The sequence below is a fragment of the Hyaena hyaena genome, unplaced genomic scaffold, assembly GCF_003009895.1.
Source record: "Hyaena hyaena isolate Hyena2069 unplaced genomic scaffold, ASM300989v1 scaffold_497, whole genome shotgun sequence".
In the NCBI taxonomy this organism is placed as follows: Eukaryota; Metazoa; Chordata; class Mammalia; order Carnivora; family Hyaenidae; genus Hyaena; species Hyaena hyaena.
The window spans coordinates 143,178-161,667 of record NW_024081130.1 but is presented as its reverse complement, the minus strand read 5'-3'; the positions used below and the strand labels follow the sequence as shown (position 1 = coordinate 161,667).

Below are 18,490 nucleotides of genomic sequence, written 5' to 3'. Positions count from 1 at the left end.
CAGCCTCCCCCGTGATGCTGGGATGGAGCAAACATTGATTTGTGCTCGGATGGAATCGGAATTTTGATTTTTTTTTCCTTTCCCAACCATAAGAAGGAAAAAAATAATAAAAACACCTCCTTTTGATAGACCCCTCTCCCTTCCCATCCAGTTCCCAGCTCCTCTTCCCTATCTCCATCCAAGGCAAATTTTTTCCCCTCCACTATTCTCATTCCCCCCCTGCCACTACCTCGCCCCCCACCCCCACCGCCTGCTCCTCCAGCTGGGGAGAGAGGGGACTCTCTCTTGCCGCTCTCCCACCTTCGCTCTCTGGGTAGGAGCAGTCTCTCCGGAAGGGGAGGGGGCTTTGACTTGCCCGGACGAGGTGGGAGTGGAGGTATCCTGCCATGGATGCTGTGCCGGGGAGGCAGCCTGAGCCCCAGCCCACATGGTGAGTAACCTGCCCCCTCCCTTCCGCCTGTCTGCCCATCCCCACCCTCGCCTTTTCCCTGCAGAGCCTCCTCCATCCCCATCCTTTCCCCCACCAAGCCCACTGCCCACCTTGCTCGGATCCCCCCCCCCTACATTTTCACCCCACCCCCACCCCTTGCCTGGGAAGCCAAAGATCTGGGGCCGAAGGGTCCTGACAGCACCCAGAGGAGCGGGTGGCCTAAGACTTTGCCCAGCCCCCTCTCAAGACCCCCCGCCCCAGCAGCTGCCGTCCACACTCGACACTTTGGGGGTCTAGGCTGAAGAAGCGGGACGCCCGCTTGGGGTTGGGGCCCCAAGTCCTGGGAGGGGCTCTCTACAAGGAGGTAGGGGTGGGGGAGCCCCCATGCCTCCGAAGCTTAGGAGCTGCTGGAAGATGCTGCCGACGGGTGGGGGGTTGGGGGGCGGTGCTGATGCCCCAGAGCCACTGGGCCAGGGAGCGGCGGGCAAAGAGGAGGGGCCTCGCTCGCCACTTCCCCCCTCTTTCTCCGCAGCCACTCAGGATGAGGGTCCGGCCCTGCCAGCCCGCGCTGGGGCCCCCCCGCCCGGCCCCGGTCTAACTGCCCCCGCCCCCAGGCCTCGCCCGGCTCGCAGGCCCCCAGCCGGCTCTCCAGCCCCAGGATGCGCTGAGCCGCCGGGGGGCTGAGGCCGCGCCAACTACATGCATGTCCCCCGGGGGCAAGTTCGACTTTGACGACGGGGGCTGCTACGTGGGGGGCTGGGAGGCGGGGCGGGCACATGGCTACGGCGTGTGCACGGGGCCCGGCGCCCAGGGCGAGTACAGCGGCTGCTGGGCGCACGGCTTCGAGTCACTGGGCGTCTTCACGGGGCCCGGCGGACACAGCTACCAGGGCCACTGGCAGCATGGCAAGCGCGAAGGGCTGGGCGTGGAGCGCAAGAGCCGCTGGACGTACCGCGGCGAGTGGCTGGGCGGGCTGAAGGGGCGCAGCGGCGTGTGGGAGAGCGTGTCGGGCCTGCGCTACGCCGGGCTCTGGAAGGACGGCTTCCAGGACGGCTACGGCACCGAGACCTACTCCGACGGAGGTGCGGGGCCCGGCCCACTACTGTCTGTCTGCTCGTCCGCGTGCGCCTCCCCGTCGGCCTGTCCCGCGTGCGCCTTCCCCACCATCTGCATCCGCACGCCGCTGTCCTCCCGTATGCCTTCCCCATTCATAGGCGCCCCGAGCGCCCATCTTGTTGCCTTCTCCTCCCATCGCACACGTCTCCCTCATTTGTCTGGCCCCTGCCTGCTTCTCCCTCTCCCCAGCCTGCAGTCTGCCTGCCCTCACCTCTTCCCTGTCTGCCTGTCCTCCCCACCTCCATCTACCCGACTCTCACACCCTCCGTCTGCTTGTCCCTTGCACCCCTCCCCTCTGCCTGTCCCACACCTCGCCTCTCCACCTGCCTGCCCATAATACTTCTGCTCTGCCTGTCCCCTCACATTTCCCCAGTCCGCTTGCTCCTCATAGTCCTGTCTGCCTGTCACATGACTATCTTAAACACCCGTCAGCCTGTGCCTCACACCCTCTGGACTACTGTCCTTCACACACCCCAGCCTGCCCGTCCCTCCCCCTTTCCCTTGTCTACCTGCACGCCCCAAATCCCCAGATCTCCTGCTACCTGTCGGTCTTCACTGCTCTTCCACACCTTTTGACCCAATCTGGCCTGTCCCAGCTCCTAGTGCTCTTCCCCGACCTCCCCGCTCACTGCCCCCACCTCTCCCTCCCGACACTTAGGCCTTCAGGGGCGCTTGGGGCCTAGGGTGCAGGAAGCAGCGGATCCTGACCCTTTGTCCCCGTCCTACCCCGCCCGCAGGCACCTACCAGGGCCAGTGGCAGGCCGGGAAGCGCCACGGCTACGGGGTGCGCCAGAGTGTGCCCTACCATCAGGCGGCGCTGCTGCGCTCGCCCCGCCGCACCTCCCTGGACTCTGGCCACAGCGACCCCCCGACACCGCCCCCGCCCCTGCCCCTGCCGGGCGACGAGGGAGGCAGCCCGGCCTCAGGCTCCCGCGGCGGCTTCGTGCTGGCCGGGCCGGGGGACGCTGAAGGCGCGTCCACCCGAAAGCGCACTCCCGCGGCCGGCGGGTTCTTCCGCCGCTCGCTGCTGCTCAGCGGGCTCCGGGCGGGCGGGCGCCGCAGCTCCTTGGGCAGCAAGCGGGGCTCCCTGCGCAGCGAGGTGAGCAGTGAGGTGGGCAGCACAGGACCCCCGGGCTCCGAAGCCAGCGGGCCCCCGGCCCCGGCTCCGCCCGCCCTCATCGAGGGCTCTGCCACTGAGGTGTATGCGGGCGAATGGCGCGCCGACCGGCGCAGCGGCTACGGTGTGAGCCAGCGCTCCAACGGGCTGCGCTACGAGGGCGAGTGGCTGGGCAACCGGCGGCACGGCTACGGACGAACCACCCGCCCGGACGGCTCCCGCGAGGAGGGCAAGTACAAGCGCAACCGGCTCGTGCACGGGGGGCGTGTGCGCAGCCTCCTGCCTCTGGCCCTACGGCGGGGCAAAGTCAAGGAGAAGGTGGACAGGGCTGTCGAAGGCGCCCGTCGAGCCGTAAGCGCTGCGCGCCAGCGCCAGGAGATCGCCGCTGCCAGGTGGGCATCCGCTGCAGAGGCCAAAGCTGGGCTAAGTGGAGAAGGTACCCTGGGGACTCTTGAGGGGAGGGGGTGGTGCCTAAAGGAGGGCCATGACCAAAGGCCTAGAGCCCCGGGGGGAAGAACAGGCCTAGGGCCAAGCAGTTGTAGCCCTGGATACTGGGAGTGTTTATATCTGAGGCTACAGGTGGATGTGGGTGTAACTGTGGGTGGCTGGGTATTTGAGGGAAGCCGTGTTAGACTATAAGTGTGCCTTAGTGTCTTTTGTGGGGATGTGTGTCATTGTTGTGTGTGGGAGTAGCAATGAGCGCTGGCTTATGCAGGCTCAGAAACCTCTTGGAAGTCAGACATGTCCCTGGTCTTCCTCTAGCAGCTGGGGGCAGCAGCCTTGGGCAGGGAGACAGGGAACGGGCATCCCTAGCCACATCCTAGCCTGCCCACAGACTGATAGAATTTCAGCTTTGGGCCTTCGGCAGATCTAGTTTGAACAGCTGATCTGTCCACATGAAAAGATAGTTCCTGTCAGCTTTGCCTCCCTGCCTTCCTTTATCCAACTGAAAAGGTTTGAGGGGAGGAGGCTTGCCTGTAAATGAAATTTTCTTTCTGTAATTCAGCTTGCACTTCCATGCATCAGAAACCTTATTATCTAAAACAGCACTGTGCAGTAGGAATATAATGTATGCCAAATATGTTACTTTAAATCTTCCAGTAACTGTGTGAAAAGATAAAAAGAAACAGGTAAATGAATTTAAATAGTACTTTCTTTTTTTTTTCTTAAGTAAGCCCTAGGTCCAACTTGGGGATTGAACCCAAGCGACCCTGAGATCAAGAGTTGCACACTCTGCCAAGTGAGCCAGCCAGGTGCCCCCTAAACAGTACATTTTTATTTAAACCAGTAGATCCAAATTTTGATCATTCCAACATATAATCAACATAAAATTATTAAGGAGGGATTTTACATTACCTTTTTTTTTTTTTTACTAAGCCTTTGAAATCTAGAATATATTTTATATGTGTAGCACATAATTTCAAATCAGACTAGCCACAATTTAAGTGCTGGATTAGATAGCACAAATCTAAAGAAAGGCAAAAACCCATTTGTAATGTGATTCACAGGCCCCTCATATATAACTCATACATGTAAGTTTTCATATATTGGATTTTCTTTAAAGGGGAGGGGTACAGTTGAAGGATTTTGTTTAAATCTGAGGCTGTTTCGGAGGATTAGGGGCCAAGATATGTCCAAATATGCTTCAGTGAGTTTGTATAATGGGTGACCAAGGTATGTGTAGGAACGTGTCATATCCAAAGAAGATGCCTGAGCCAGAGATTTCTATCTGTAGATACATCTCCGTGTCTGGGTAGTTAGAGTCCAAGGCCTTAAGCCAGGGAAGGGGGAGGGCAGGGCACCAGGGAGCATTTTAGCCTAGATGAGGAACAGGCATGGGCAGGAAAAACTGATCTCAGTAGCTGAGAGATCAGTCAGTGGGAGGAGGCTGGTTGGTCTCCCCAGCAACAGGCCTGGCAAACCTGATTGGTTGCCAGCTGCCATGGAAACAGCAGAGCCTCAGCAGCAGGTGCCTCTGCCAGGTAGCCTGATGACTGGATCTGCTGCCTAGGACTTGCTCATCGACACCCTCCAAACTCAGAAACACAGGCTCTTGTCAGTGTTGCAATTTTTTGGCCACTGATAGAATTCCATGCAACCCAAGACTGTGATCGTCCTCCTCTGCTCTAAACCCTGAGACCAGCTTACTTTCAAAGAGGACTAGTCATATAGAATCTAACAGCCCATAGACAGAAGAACATGGTTATCTGAGGTCCCTCCAAACAGGCTCTAAAAGTCCTTAACCCAGCAGGTTTGAGGGGAGGAGGCTGATCATATCTCCTGAGGTACATAAGGTGGTGGTGGGCTTAAGACTATAAGGAACACCACCACCCCTCTCCCTATCCCCATACCCAGTCTGCCTTCCTAAGCCAGTTGAAACAAGCCTGGGGCCAGAGGGGGCTTGATCCATTTAAGCCCACGTATATCTGATTACCTTTATCTCTGTTCCTTTGTGCCCCACCTTTAGTCAGGATTACAGAATGAATTTAATGATCACAGGGCATCTGTGATTAACAGCAGAGGGTGAAAGGGAAGGTAAATTGAAGAAGCATCTGACATCAGAGGGAGAACTGGGAAACAACCCCGGGGAAAGGACTGATAATGCTTCACAGTGGCCTGTACCCACAGAGCAAGGCACAATGGGAGGGACATATGAAAGGGAAGGAAACTAAGAGCTTACTTGGAGGTATAAGTACCATGGTGAGAACACATGCATGGTAGCTGGGAGAGGAAGTAGGAATAGCAGAAAGGGGGGACCCACGCTTTATCCCAGTTCCAGAATTTAGAAAGGATGTGATGGTGCAGGCAGGCAGAGGCAGTGACCAAGGGGCGAGAAGAGTGTGAAAATAGAAGAGGCTGAAGAAAAGCAGCCCGTGAAATTCTCATGTCAGGGAATCTGCAGGGAAGAGGCGGGGTTAGCAGCGGTAAGGGGACAGGAGGCAAAGACTCTTAGCACAGGGAGCAGGTGGCCCAGAACAAGGTGGCCCAGAACAAGGAAGCTGCTGGGAAGTACCAGGCAGGTGCAACTACAGAGAGATGTGCTAAGAGCATGAGGTCTCCTCTGTCCCTGGCAAGGGAGCAGGATAGGGCTGGGATGACAGAGTTGAGGACAGCCAGGGAGGGCCTGCCCCTGTTGCTGGAAAAAGGGAGGTGTTACTACAGGACATGATGGTGGCAGATATGAGAGGAGCAAAAGAGTGTGATGAGAGCAGGCACGGCCTGGTTTCCAGGTCTAGGAGAGGAAACCAGAAGCCAGCTGCCCTGTCGGGCCAGGAAAGGGAACAGCTGGCAGTGTGTGAGCAAGAGTGAGGACTCCAGAGGTGAGCTCAAATCCAGAGGGACATGATGTGGTGGGGACATGGGCCAGGGGCCTGGAGCATCTGAGCAGGTCTGCTAAGTCCCTGCCCCTGGAACCCGACAGGGCGGCAGATGCCCTTCTAAAGGCAGTGGCAGCCAGCAGCGTCGCTGAGAAGGCTGTGGAGGCAGCTCGAATGGCCAAACTGATAGCCCAGGACCTGCAACCCATGTTAGAGGCCCCAGGTGAGGCGTGGGCAGTCTGGGAAGCTGGAGGGGCTCAGGTGTGGGGAAAGGGAAGGAAGTCCCTGCAGGGGACTGGGGACGGAAAAAGCCAAGGTATGAGGGACCAAGGGGATGAAGAGGGGGGCCAGACTCTGTTGTTTGGGGAATTTATGAAATCTGGTAATAAGGACTAGGGGCTTGGGGTCTGGCTATGAGAGGCTGTAAGCCTGGGGATACCAAAGTCCCAGGAGGTGCCCAGACAGAGGGATAAAGCTATAGCTTTTGCTGCCCAAGGCCACTTAGGCCCCTCTGATTCTTAGCTATCCCTGTCGCAGGCCGCAGACCCAGGCAAGATTCAGAAGGTTCCGACACAGAGCCCTTGGATGAGGACAGCCCTGGGGTGTACGAGAATGGACTGACCCCCTCAGAGGGCTCTCCTGAACTGCCCAGCAGTCCTGCCTCCTCCCGCCAGCCCTGGCGACCCCCTGCCCGCCGGAGCCCACTGCCTCCTGGAGGGGACCGGGGTCCCTTCTCCAGCCCCAAAGCTTGGCCTGAGGAGTGGGGGGGGCCAGGTGAGCAGGCAGAGGAACTAGCTGGCTATGAGGCTGAGGATGAGGCTGGGATGCAGGGGCCAGGGCCCAGAGACGGTTCCCCACTCCTCGGAGGCTGCAGTGACAGCTCCGGAAGTCTTCGAGAGGAGGAAGGGGAAGATGAAGAGCCCTTGCCCCAGCTGAGAACCCCAGGGGGCTCTGAGCCTGAGCCCATGGCCACGCCAGTCCTGAGGGGCCCATTCTCGAGGGGTCCTGAAGCCGGGTGCCTGATGGAAGAGTTTGAGGAGCCTGCTGCAACAGAGAGGCCCGCCCAGCCGGTGAGATGCCCTCCGTCCCTGCTTTGTGGCCCCTTTTCTCCTCAGAGCCTTGCCTCTCATCCTTTCCAGACATCTCTCTGATCCCTTCAGGGCCTCCGATTTGGACTCAGCTTCCTTTCTGCCTGCCCAGTCTTGGACCATATCCCACCTAAAAAAAAAAAAAAAAAGGGAACTTGTGAGCTGCAAGCAACCTTAGAGACCTTCATCTCCAGCTCCCTTATTTGACAGATGGGGGAACTGAGGCCCAAAGCACTTAAAGTAATTTGCCCAAGGTTACCACTGAATAATGGTAGAGCCAAAACATCTTTCCCTGTTCTCCTTCCATATAATTTCCAGCTCCTGGTTTCCTACTCCACCCCCACCCCCACCTCCACAGTTTCTCTCTTTGGTGCCCAGAATTAAAAAAGGAAAAGCTTGTTCCCTCCCTACCCTGACTCTCCCTCCCTCTCCTGGGAAGACGGGAAATGGGAAAGGAGGCAGAAAACTGGGAGGGGTGGAGTTTCCCCAGAACCCTCTACTCTGATTGGACCCCAGACCTCTCCTGTTTCCTAGCAACCACATCCTCACCCCTTCATCCCTCTGCTTTACTGCAGTACTGGCTGCTGCTGCCAGCGTCTGCTACTAAGGCCAGGCACCTTCTGCCTGGGCCACGTGACATGCTAGTGGGAGGGGAGGGGAGGGAGGAGGGAGGAAGGGCTGTCCCTAACTTGAGGGAGCCTGAGAGAAGGCAAGGCCCTCCTGCGAGAAGAGAGGTGTTTCTGCAATCCAAAACAAAGGTTGGAGATGCCCCTGCTCCCACCTCTGAGGAGAGGTGCCTGGGACCCTTCAGCTTTGCCACTTGCCAGGGCAGGAAGTTGGGACCTGTCGTTGGACATGGTCCTTAGGGACTGAGACTGCATTTCCCCTCATCTCTCTAGGGAGCTGCCAACCCCCTGGTGGTGGGAGCCGTGGCCCTCCTGGACCTCAGCCTGGCGTTCCTGTTCTCCCAGCTCCTCACCTGAGGCTCCTGCCCGGCCTAGTTCTGGCTTCAGTTGCTGCCTCTTCCCTTCTTTGACCTGCCTTTTTCTCTTTTCCTCCTCCTGGTTGTTTTTTCTCCTATCTTTCTTTCTCTTCTCCCTTCCCTTTCTTTTCTGTCCCCCTTTGTTTTTGTCTTTTGCTTTTTCTTTCCAGCTCTCCTTTCAGATTCTCTCATTTATTCTGGATCTGTCTCTGTCTTCCTCACTCTCTTCCCCACCCTGCCCCACCTCTCTCTCTAGATTGTTTACATATGAAGGGCTTTTCTCGCTCAGAGTTGCTCTCTTCTCTGAGACACACAAATCTAAGTCAGACCATTGCCCCATGTCCTCCCCGCCTTTTCTTTAGACCTGGACTTCGATGAGGGTGGGGGTCTGGTGTCCTGAGGGGTTTCCTGGAAGCTGAGTGGGAAGGAAGAAGAAAATGGAGAAGGGATGACTGTATACTGGGCAAGGCACTGGCTGGGCTGCTGCGGCTCCCTGACCCAAGGGGCCTGGTGTCCCTCTGAGGCCTAGTGGAAGAGCTGGAGGAGGTGTGGCCTCCATCTCTGACTTTGGAGGATCCGATCTCACCTCCAAGCACTGAGCTAGGTTCTTGCCTAACTCCATCCTTCCCTGAAGGAGCTAAGGGAGACGAAAAGTAGAATGACTCCCAAGGATCTCCCTCTTCCTTTACTCAACAGCCAGCCTCTCGCCCAACCCCCTAGGGTGGCATGCCTTGTCAAGACAACGTGTAAAGGAAAGAAAATGTCTAACGCAGTCACGTCTACCCACTGACCTCTCCCACCCTCTTCTCCACCCCCCACCCCCGCCCTACAATGTATTTGGTTGGTCTGGACTCACTTGTGGCCTTTGATTAGATTTCTACGGGGCCTGAAGAAGATATTTCTACTGCAGAGGGTTAGAGGCACTTGAGCTAGGACCCCACTCCCCAACTCAGTTGTGGCGTGTGGGTTGCGGGGAGGCGTTTCGGGGAACACAACCAGCCTAGATAAGGGGAACTCACAGAGCAGCAGAAGCTGTGACAAGTTTAGTAGTCTCTAAGTGGGTTATATCCCTTCCCCCATCACATCAGGATCTTGTGAAATGGGAAAACAACAGAAAAGAGGGATCAAAGGAAGCCAATCTCTCACACACTTTCCAGGCAGGGCAGAGGTGGAAGTCAAACCAGGGTGAGAGGTGGGTTGAGAGCCCTGTTTGAGATTGTGGCTGATCCCTGTTAATAGCTTTCCCCTGGGGGCAGGAAGCCCTAGAAAGAGGGGGACCCCTCTGTAGGGTCCTCAGGGGATCTTTCCTCCCTCCCCTGCATGAGGCAGACGCAAGCTGCCTGCCAACCCCCTCCCTCAAGGAATGGCCTTGCCTGGGAATGCCCACCACACATACCCTCTTCTTTTTTTCTAGTCAAACTCTGTTTACTCCTTGGCCTGCCTCCCTCCCTCCCCTCTAAACCTTTACTTCTGATTTCTATTTCATGGAATTTGGGATTGAAGTTAAACTACAGTGCCGCCAACACCAAGTCTTGCAGGAAAAAAATACAAAGAAATTTAACAAAAAAATATATTAATAAAAAAGTTCAAAAAAGGGGGGGGATTGTCATCTCCTTTGGGGTGCGATGGCTTCAAATCCAAGCTCTCTGAGGCTCTCCGGGTGCTGAGAATGTACAAAGAGACCTCTTGGGGAACCCCAGGCATGCCAAGCAGTCTTACTGCCAGAAGAGCTCCTTCCCCCTAACTCCAAAGCCTGAGGCCTGAGGTCAGAGTATTCTAGATGGCTCAGTGGGGCTGCCCGGGAGGGGCGGGGTCCCGTGATAAGGGCGGGAAGAGGGAAGGACCGGCCAGTCGAAGGACCAACCCCCGTCGGGCCTTGTACCAGGAAGTGCTGGGGGGAGAGGAGCGGAGTTGAGACAAGCCAGGTGAGGCTGTCGTTAGGGCTGGCGTCCAGGTGTGAAGCTGAGGCCGCCTGAGGTGTGACCCTGGGGAGGAATCCCGCGAAAGAGGTAGCGCAGAGCCTTGAAGGGAAATGAATGGCGGGGCTAGGGATGGGAAACCAGGTGGGGCCGGAGGATGGGGGGTGGTGGGGAGTGGAAATAGGCGGGGTTCTGGCGCATGCTCAGTACGAAAGGGCGCGGGGTGGGGCGGCCACGCATGCGTGGTGGCGAATATCCTCCCTCACTGAGGAAGGGGCGGATGTGGAGACCCACGTGGGGAAAGGTAAATGTGGGTTTGGTTTTAGGGTAGCTTCGAGATTCAGTCCCTCAGGATCTTGGCACAGGGCAAACCTGGGCTAGAAGGCCTGGCACTCGGCCCGAGAGGTTTAAAGCCCTCTCCATTTCCGGGCTCTGCCCCTTCAGGATGGTGGTGCCTTCACTGAAACTTCAAGATCTAATTGAGGAGATACGTGGGGCCAAGACCCAGGCCCAGGAGCGGGAGGTGATCCAAAAGGAGTGCGCCCACATCCGCGCCTCCTTCCGCGATGGAGACCCCTTAAACAGACACCGCCAGCTGGCCAAACTGCTCTACGTCCACATGTTGGGCTACCCCGCCCACTTTGGACAGGTATTGGGCAGGTCCACCTCCCTTCTGAGTTTGATGAGAAAGAGTAATGGAGCAGGATCTGGGACACCCCTCCCCCTTACCTAGTTGTGCCCTGATTTTTTTTTTTCCTGCAAAAATTCTGAGCCCTCCCTCGCGGCATGCACTGCTCACCTCCTTCCCCATTACAACCCCGATGGGTCATAAGCTGGTCTGAACTCTTCATTTTCTGGCCAGCCCCATTCAAGTCACCTCCTTTCTTCTCCCATCCTCTTTGACTCCGGGTTCCTTAAAACTACCCACTAGTAGTTGAATTTCCTAAGCCATTCCTCTGGTTGAAGAAGGGTGATTGGAAATGGTGCTACCATAAGTTAATTTGCTGGTAAAGAAGATAGGAAAGGGATGTTAGTGCCTCCGGTTTCACCCCTGCCCCTTCCTGTTCTGCCTCCTTCCCTATAGATGGAGTGCCTGAAACTGATTGCCTCCCCCAGATTCACAGACAAGAGGGTGGGCTACCTGGGGGCCATGCTTCTACTGGATGAGAGGCAGGATGCCCACCTGCTCATTACCAACAGCATCAAGAAGTGAGAGGGGTCTGGGTACCACTTGGAATCAGGGAGATGGGAGAGTGGGGAACTAACTCCCAGGGGGCTGCCTAATGAAGGTCTTGGACTAGATGGATTTCTCAGAGCTTGACTGACCACCATCCCAACTCTGCAGTGACCTGAGCCAGGGGATTCAGGCAGTACAAGGCCTGGCCCTGTGCACTCTGAGCACTATGGGCTCTGCTGAGATGTGCCGGGACCTGGCCACTGAGGTGGAGAAACTGCTCCTGCAGCCCAGCTCCTATGTGCGCAAGAAGGTGAGACAGCAGGACCACAGGCACTTACCCCACCAGAAACTATCCTTTTGGCCATGTGTTATAGGTGGGGGGGGGGTCCATCCTGGCTGACCCCTGCCCTCTTCTGAGCCCCCTGATCTCTGCAGGCTGTTCTGACTGCAGTGCACATGATCCGGAAGGTCCCTGAGCTCTCCAACATCTTCCTCCCACCCTGTGCCCAACTGCTTCATGAGCGCCACCACGGTAAGGCCATGGGGCTCCCCGTCCCCTGCCTTACCTCTGGCTATGGACAGAAGTGAAAAATGGGACGAGAACACCAGCCCATAGGAGAAGGGTGGCATGTGCACACAAACACATGTGCAGTAGACTCTGCCCCTGGCCCACCATTCACTCCCCACCCCCACACCAGGCATCCTGCTGGGCACCGTCACGCTGATCACGGAGCTCTGTGAACGAAGCCCTGCAGCCCTCAAGCACTTTCGAAAGGTGGGCTGGTGAAAGGGGCAGGCCCTGGGCCAGGAAAAGAGGGGCACTGGGGTTGGAATGGGGCTGAAGGTTCAGAGGATTAGGAAGAATGCCCAGTAAGGCTGTGCCCTCCCTCCAGGTGGTGCCCCAGCTGGTGCAGATCCTCCGGACCCTGGTGACAACAGGATATTCCACAGAACACAGTATATCTGGAGTCAGCGACCCCTTCCTGCAGGTGGGCTGATCCTTTCCTGCTGTATCCCTGGAACAGAGGGCTTAGCAGTAAGCCCATGGCTATCGGTCACCTCCCAGAGAACCCTTTGGGTCAGTTAATCTTAGGCAGGAGCATGGCAGACACAGTATTGTACAGGTCATCCTGAGACCAGTGCGGGAAGGGGGATGCCTAAAGGTCAGAAAATCCAGTTTGGTAACAATGACAACACAAAAACCTGTCTCCAGATCGCCTAGCCTCACACACGTCTGATCTCCCAGGACCCAAGGGACCTGTGCAGGGGAGGGAGAGGGGCAGAGAAGCTCTAGGAAACCAGCCAGATCCCTCCTGATAATTTCTTCAGTGTTGGATTTTTCTCCTCAGCCCAACTTCTTACCCTCTGAACCCCTCCACCTTTCAACCTTTAACCCAACTTCAGGTCCAGATACTTCGTCTTCTTCGGATTCTGGGCCGGAACCATGAAGAGAGCAGTGAGACCATGAATGACTTGCTGGCCCAGGTGGGGGGCTGGAGAGTGGGCAGTGGTTAGGTGTGTTGCCCTGAGATCCCACTGGCCCCAGGATTCCTCACATGACCATCCACTCTGTGGTGGCCATATAATCACATCTCCGTTTCCCTCTAGACTGTGATCTCCATGAGGACAGGGACACAGTCTGTCTCAGTGTGGCAGCCGCTGGCACATGGTGGGGGCTCAGGGAACTTTGTTAGATGCTGGAGGGCTGATGTGGTGGATACCTTCCAGAGACCTGAGAGAGGACAGAGCCACTTCTAGCTGCATCTTCTCTCCCATCCACTCAGGTGGCCACTAACACAGATACCAGCCGAAATGCGGGCAACGCAGTCTTGTTTGAGACAGTGCTGACCGTCATGGACATTCGCTCTGCACCTGGCCTTCGGGTATCCTCCCATATGCCTCTCCCACTGTGGCCCCGCCCACCAGCCCCAGCCAGGCAGACAGGTCCTATTCACTGGTTTCTCCTCCCCCGCCCATCAGGTTCTAGCTGTCAACATTCTTGGCCGCTTTCTGCTCAACAATGACAAGAACATTAGGTAATAGTCCCAGGTGTCTGGCCGGGCTGTGCCACCGAGCCCCTGGCCATCGCCCCTGCTTCTTCCCGGGTCTCCTGATTCACCTGCCTCTTATTCCAATACTCAGGGCAGAATGGGGCAGAGAGGGGGCTGATGGCTGTGGTGTGATAGGGCCTCTCCCACTCTGGCCAGGTATGTAGCCCTGACATCATTGCTGCGTATGGTGCAGTCTGATCACAGTGCTGTGCAGCGGCATCGGCCCACTGTGGTTGAATGTCTGCGGGACCCTGATGCCTCCCTCAGCCGGTGAGTAGGACAGAGGAGCAAGAAGAGAGGGCAGAGGGCCCCGCACCTGGTAGCCAAGAGCTGGATCGGATCAGAGCAGCTGAAGTAGGGGTATTAAAGAGACAGGTGCCTGGAGAAGGGAGGGCCTGAGGCATGTTCTCAGGGTGACCTGGCCATTCCATATAGACAGACCTCTTTCTCCTGCCAGCCGGGCCCTGGAACTGAGTCTGGCTCTGGTGAATAGCTCCAACGTGCGAGCCATGACACAAGAGCTGCAGAGCTTTCTGGAATCCTGCCCCCCTGATCTACGGGCCGACTGTGCCTCAGGAATCCTGCTGGCAGCAGAGAGGTGAGGTGACAGGTGCCCAGGAGGCAAAGACTAGGAGGTAAAGATGGGAGAATCTGGGGAGGGTCAGCACCAGGGCTGAAGAGCCGTGTGTCCCCTAGGTTTGCCCCAACCAAGCGGTGGCACATAGACACCATCCTGCGCGTGCTGACAACGGTGAGGCAGGAACTGGACTAAGAGCTGGGAGGGAGTGGGCGGGGCTCACCACCCTCACTTGGCCACATTCACCTCCTCCAGGCAGGCACCTATGTACGGGATGATGCAGTGGCCAACCTGACCCAGCTGATTGGAGGGGCCCAGGAGCTACACGCCTACTCCGTGCGCCGCCTCTACAGCGCCCTGGCAGAGGACATCTCTCAAGTACTGTTACCACCGCACAGACCTCGGGCCGCCCAACCCTCCTTGGCCTTCTTGGGCCACCTACTCCCTACATCTGAGTCCTAACTGTTTCTCCCTGGAGGTCACAGCTACCTACTTAGTGGAGACACTCAAGGATGGAGCCCTGTTTTTAGTTAGGACACCTAGACTTTTGAACTGGCTCTGGTATCTACTGGCCGTAGATACTACTACAGATGACTTATGTAAGTCTCCATCTGCTCAGCCTACTCCACCCTGTCTACCTCCCAGAGCAGTCTTGAGAATCAAATGAAATGGAGTTCTTTCTGCATGTATCAGGTTTTATTACCTTGAGTTCTGAGTGGATTAACAGAAGCCAGCCACTACCCGTAGTCATTTCTCCATATTAAAGTAAAGTGGGCAGAAACCATGTACCCCTTCCTCAAGGGAGGGACCCTCTTGCTTCACTCTCGCTGAGCCCCTTTTGAGGAAGCCATGTAGTTCTGATGCGTGGCCACCAGAGGGCAGAAGATGTCCAAGAGCCAGGACAGAGCCAGAGAGAAACACTCTTCCATAACTGTTTCAGGGCAAGACCTTTCCCGTTGCCCACGCCTGCAAACCCCACCACCTCTGTGCTGCATAAAGGGAGGTCACGGGTCTTGGAGGCTGAGGAGGGGACCCAGAACCTGGCCTAGCACGTTTCTTATCCCATGCAGCAACCATTGGTGCAAGTGGCAGCCTGGTGCATTGGAGAATACGGGGACCTCCTGCTGGAGGGTAGCTGTGAGGAAACAGAGCCCCTTCAGGTAAGACCTCCGCTGGGAGGACACCAAGGAGGGACTCGGCAGGAGAGGCAAGATGCCCCAGGGCTACTACTGTGTCTCTGCTGAAGGTGGAGGAAGAGGAGGTGTTGGCCCTGCTAGAAAAGGTGCTGCAGTCCCATATGTCCCTGCCAGCCACCCGAGGATATGCCCTGACAGCCCTCATGAAGCTCAGCACCCGGCTTCGTAGAGACAGCAGGTAAGAAAGGGTCCCAGCCCCTCCAGAGACCCTCTTCTTGGTGTCTCCAGGGACAGATGTCCCTTCATCATGCCCACCGGTTTCTGAGTTTCTCTCCATACACGCACCCCAGTTCCCCCAATCCTTAGGTTCTTCCTTTTGAGCCAAGTATCATGGGCACCCCACTGCTCTGGGGGGCCTTTCCCTCCCCTGCCATACTGTGGAGTTGAAGGGCAGGGCAGGCTGCCGTTCCACTCACACACCATCGTGTGGCCCAGCCGCATCCGCCAGGTGGTGTCCATCTTTGGGAGCTGCCTGGATGTGGAGCTGCAGCAGCGGGCTGTGGAGTACAGCACGCTTTTCCGGAAGTACGACCACATGAGGTGCGATTGGCGCTGTGCCGCGGTGTTGGACACACACCCCTGCCCTCTCCCCACCTGTCCTCTCCCTAGTACCCCTTTCCGGGCATGAGGGTCTCATCCTCACCTGTGTCCTTCCTCAAACACAGTCAGAGCCTCCCACCTGTAGTTCATTGAAGCTAAGTTGGCTTCCAACCCTCATTGCTCATCTGAAAACTGGCCACAGAGTGCCATCTTAGGAAATCAGAAAGGCACTCTGACCCACCGTGTGCCCAGGGTTCTGCATGGTCTCGCCCTTCCTTCCCCATAGTTCTTATGAAAAGCCCAAGGTCCACCCAGAGGGACACACCTGTATTCCATCCTCTCAGGGCCGCCATCCTGGAAAAGATGCCTCTTGTGGAGCGAGGCAGGCCTCAGGTTGATGGGGAAGCAGAGGAAAGCAAAGAAACCCAGCTTTCGGAAACAGCCCTTGTGTCCACAGAGCCTCAGGTGAGGAGGCCGGAAGCCGCAGGGGGATAAGGACTTGGTCGGGCTTCCACACCCAGCCCTGCTCCTTCTGCCCTTTCCCCTAGGCCTCCAAGCTCTTGGATCTGTTAGATCTCCTGGATGGCACTTCTGGGGATGCCCAGCCCCCACCCCCTCTGGATCCCTCCCCCAGAGGCACTTTAATACACCTCCTCGACCTTCCCTGTGCACCTCCACCCCCACGTAAGCCGCAGCAAAGGGGAGATGGGGCGGGGGTCACCTGGGTCACCTGGGTGGCTCAGTCAGTTAAGCATCTGACTCTTTTTTTCTTTTTTTAAAGTGTTTATTTTGAGTGAGAAAGAGAGAGAGAATCCCCAAGAGCACAGAGCCCGATGCGGGGCTCACATGGGTCTCCATCCCATGAACCACAAAATCGTGACCTGAGCCAAACTCAAGAGTCAGTTACTTAACTGATTGAGCCACCCAGGTGCCCCAAGCGTCCAACTCCTGATTTTGGCTCAGGTCATGATCTCGTGGTTCATGGGACGGCGCCCCACGTCGGGCTCTGGTAGCACAGAGCCTGCTTGGGATTCTCTCTTTCTCTGTCCCTCCTGCACATGCATGCACGCTCTCAAAATAAATACATAAACCTTAAAAAAAGAAAGTGGAGGGGCGCCTGGGTGGCTTAGTTGGTTAAGCGTCCGACTTTCGCTTAGGTCATGATCTCGCGGTTCGTGGGTTCGAGCCCCGCATCGGGCTCTGTGCTGACTGCCAGCTCAGAGCCTGGAGCCTATTTCAGAGTCTGTGTCTTCCTCTCTCTCTGACCCTCCCCTGCTCACGCTGTCTCTCTCTGTCTCTCTCTCCTAGAAATAAATAAAAAATATTAAAAAAAAATAAAAAAATAAAAAAAAAATAAAAAAAGAAAGTGGAGGGAGATGGGAGGTGTCTTAAGAAAAGGAGGGGTAGAAATGTGCTGCTTCTCCTTCTTTGCCAAGATCACATCCCTCTCACATCCCCATCGTGAGAGGTAAAAGTGTTCATTAGCTGGTGCCAGTTCCCTCCCACATAACTCTCAGTGCCTCCCCTTTGTTCCAGACTTCTTACCCTTACCTGTGGTGCCCGGCTTCCTCCCAGCACGCCTCATCTACTTTCCCTGCTACCGCTCCACTGGCCCCTGCCAGCGTCTCAGACCCTCTCACCTGAAGCCCTTGGCAACTTGTGTTCCTTTTACATGAATGTTCTTGCCCAGCACACCAAACGCCTGGCTCCTTCTCATTTTTCAGGCCTCAGCTAAACTGTCGGATGCCTCCCCCTGCCACTCCTAAGTTAGTTCCCCCCAGTTATTCGGACATAGTTAATGGTCTTCATAGCAACACTTAGTCTGTGATTATCTTGGTTGTTTTCTTGTTTATTGTTTCTCTGACTGCTAGACTATGAGTTCCATCTTGTTGTCTACTTTGTCACTAGCACCTCAAGCACTGCCCTGCACCCTGTGGGCTCTCTCTTCATTTCTGTTCAATGAATGAATGAATAAGCGAGCTTTTTATCTTCGCCCATACACGGAGCTGCTTCTCTCTCCATGTTCCAGCTTCCATCCCAGATCTCAGAGTGTTTGAGCGTGAAGGACTACAGCTGAGTCTGTCTTTTGTTCGACCCCCTGGAACTCCTGCTTTGCTCTTAATCACAGTCACTGCTACCAACACCTCAGGGGCTGATGTCACCCACTTCATCTGCCAGGCCGCCGTGCCCAAGGTTTGTGGAAGACCAGGATTCAAGGTGGCCTGGGCACTCGAGGAGAAAAGGCTATGTAGAGGAGGTGGGTGGGGGGAAGAACGAGAAGGGAATGACATTCAGGGACAAGCACTGGGGAAGTTATGGGAAGCGGGTTTAAGACTCTTGGGTGTGGAGGGGTTGCTGAGCCCAGCTAGCTGCCTTACTGTGTTCTGCCCAATCTCCTGTGCTCAGAGTTTCCAACTGCAGCTACAGGCCCCCAGTGGGGACACAGTTCCAGCTCAGGATGGCCTTCCAGTGACCCAGCTCCTCAGAATCCTCAATCCTAACAAGGTGAGCTCCAAAGCACTCACCCACCCGCTTCCTGTTGATAAGGCCCAGGGACAGGAGACGTCGCAGGTACTAACCCCGGTCTCCACTCTCGTACTCCTAGGCCCCCTTGAGGCTAAAGCTGCGCCTCACCTACAACCACTTTGGCCAGTCGGTGCAGGAGATCTTTGAGGTGAACAACTTGCCTGTGGAGACATGGCAGTGACTCAGCCTCCACTCACGGTCTGAAATCCTCCTGTGTCCCAAACCCCCCAGGGTCCCAGCCACTTTGAGCCTGTACCTGATGGCTACCAGCAGGTGGTGCTCTGCGCCTGTGCTTGCCTCTGCAAAAACTGGGGGAGTGGGGGATGCTGCCTTCCCCAATAATGAGAGCCCAATAAAGCCTGAGGGGCAAAAGCCATATTTGGGTATATTTGAGATAGAAGGCGTTTATGAATCATAGCAAGGGAAGGATTTTCTTTTTTTTTTTTTTCAATGT

At 56.3% G+C, this 18,490-nt stretch overlaps 2 protein-coding genes across 4 annotated transcripts; both read left to right on the top strand.

The window, feature by feature from the left end:
* The first annotated feature begins 1,046 nt into the window (after positions 1 to 1,046).
* On the top strand, positions 1,047 to 8,150 carry JPH4 (junctophilin 4). The gene is made up of 5 exons (XM_039254661.1): positions 1,047 to 1,512; positions 2,284 to 3,055; positions 6,085 to 6,203; positions 6,518 to 7,050; positions 7,968 to 8,150. Exons 1-5 carry the CDS (start codon positions 1,134 to 1,136, stop codon positions 8,049 to 8,051), a joined length of 1,887 nt encoding a protein of 628 aa, XP_039110592.1. The 5' UTR covers positions 1,047 to 1,133; the 3' UTR covers positions 8,052 to 8,150.
* Positions 8,151 to 9,933: 1,783 nt separating this feature from the next.
* Positions 9,934 to 18,429, top strand: AP1G2 (adaptor related protein complex 1 subunit gamma 2). Of its 3 annotated transcripts, XM_039254722.1 has the most exons (22): positions 9,934 to 10,059; positions 10,414 to 10,618; positions 11,054 to 11,178; positions 11,315 to 11,456; positions 11,582 to 11,678; positions 11,845 to 11,921; positions 12,040 to 12,135; positions 12,551 to 12,631; positions 12,931 to 13,029; positions 13,127 to 13,182; positions 13,354 to 13,467; positions 13,655 to 13,795; positions 13,894 to 13,948; positions 14,030 to 14,152; positions 14,845 to 14,934; positions 15,021 to 15,148; positions 15,406 to 15,510; positions 15,855 to 15,975; positions 16,059 to 16,194; positions 17,540 to 17,703; positions 17,917 to 18,015; positions 18,116 to 18,429. In XM_039254722.1, exons 2-22 carry the CDS (start codon positions 10,415 to 10,417, stop codon positions 18,215 to 18,217), a joined length of 2,355 nt encoding a protein of 784 aa, XP_039110653.1. In that variant the 5' UTR covers positions 9,934 to 10,059; position 10,414; the 3' UTR covers positions 18,218 to 18,429. The 3 variants fall into 3 exon arrangements, with proteins under 3 accessions (XP_039110653.1, XP_039110654.1, XP_039110655.1); XM_039254723.1 differs by lacking the exon at positions 13,655 to 13,795; XM_039254724.1 differs by lacking the exons at positions 9,934 to 10,059; positions 10,414 to 10,618; positions 11,054 to 11,178; positions 11,315 to 11,456; positions 11,845 to 11,921 and having other exon boundaries at positions 11,586 to 11,678.
* Positions 18,430 to 18,490: the final 61 nt, after the last annotated feature.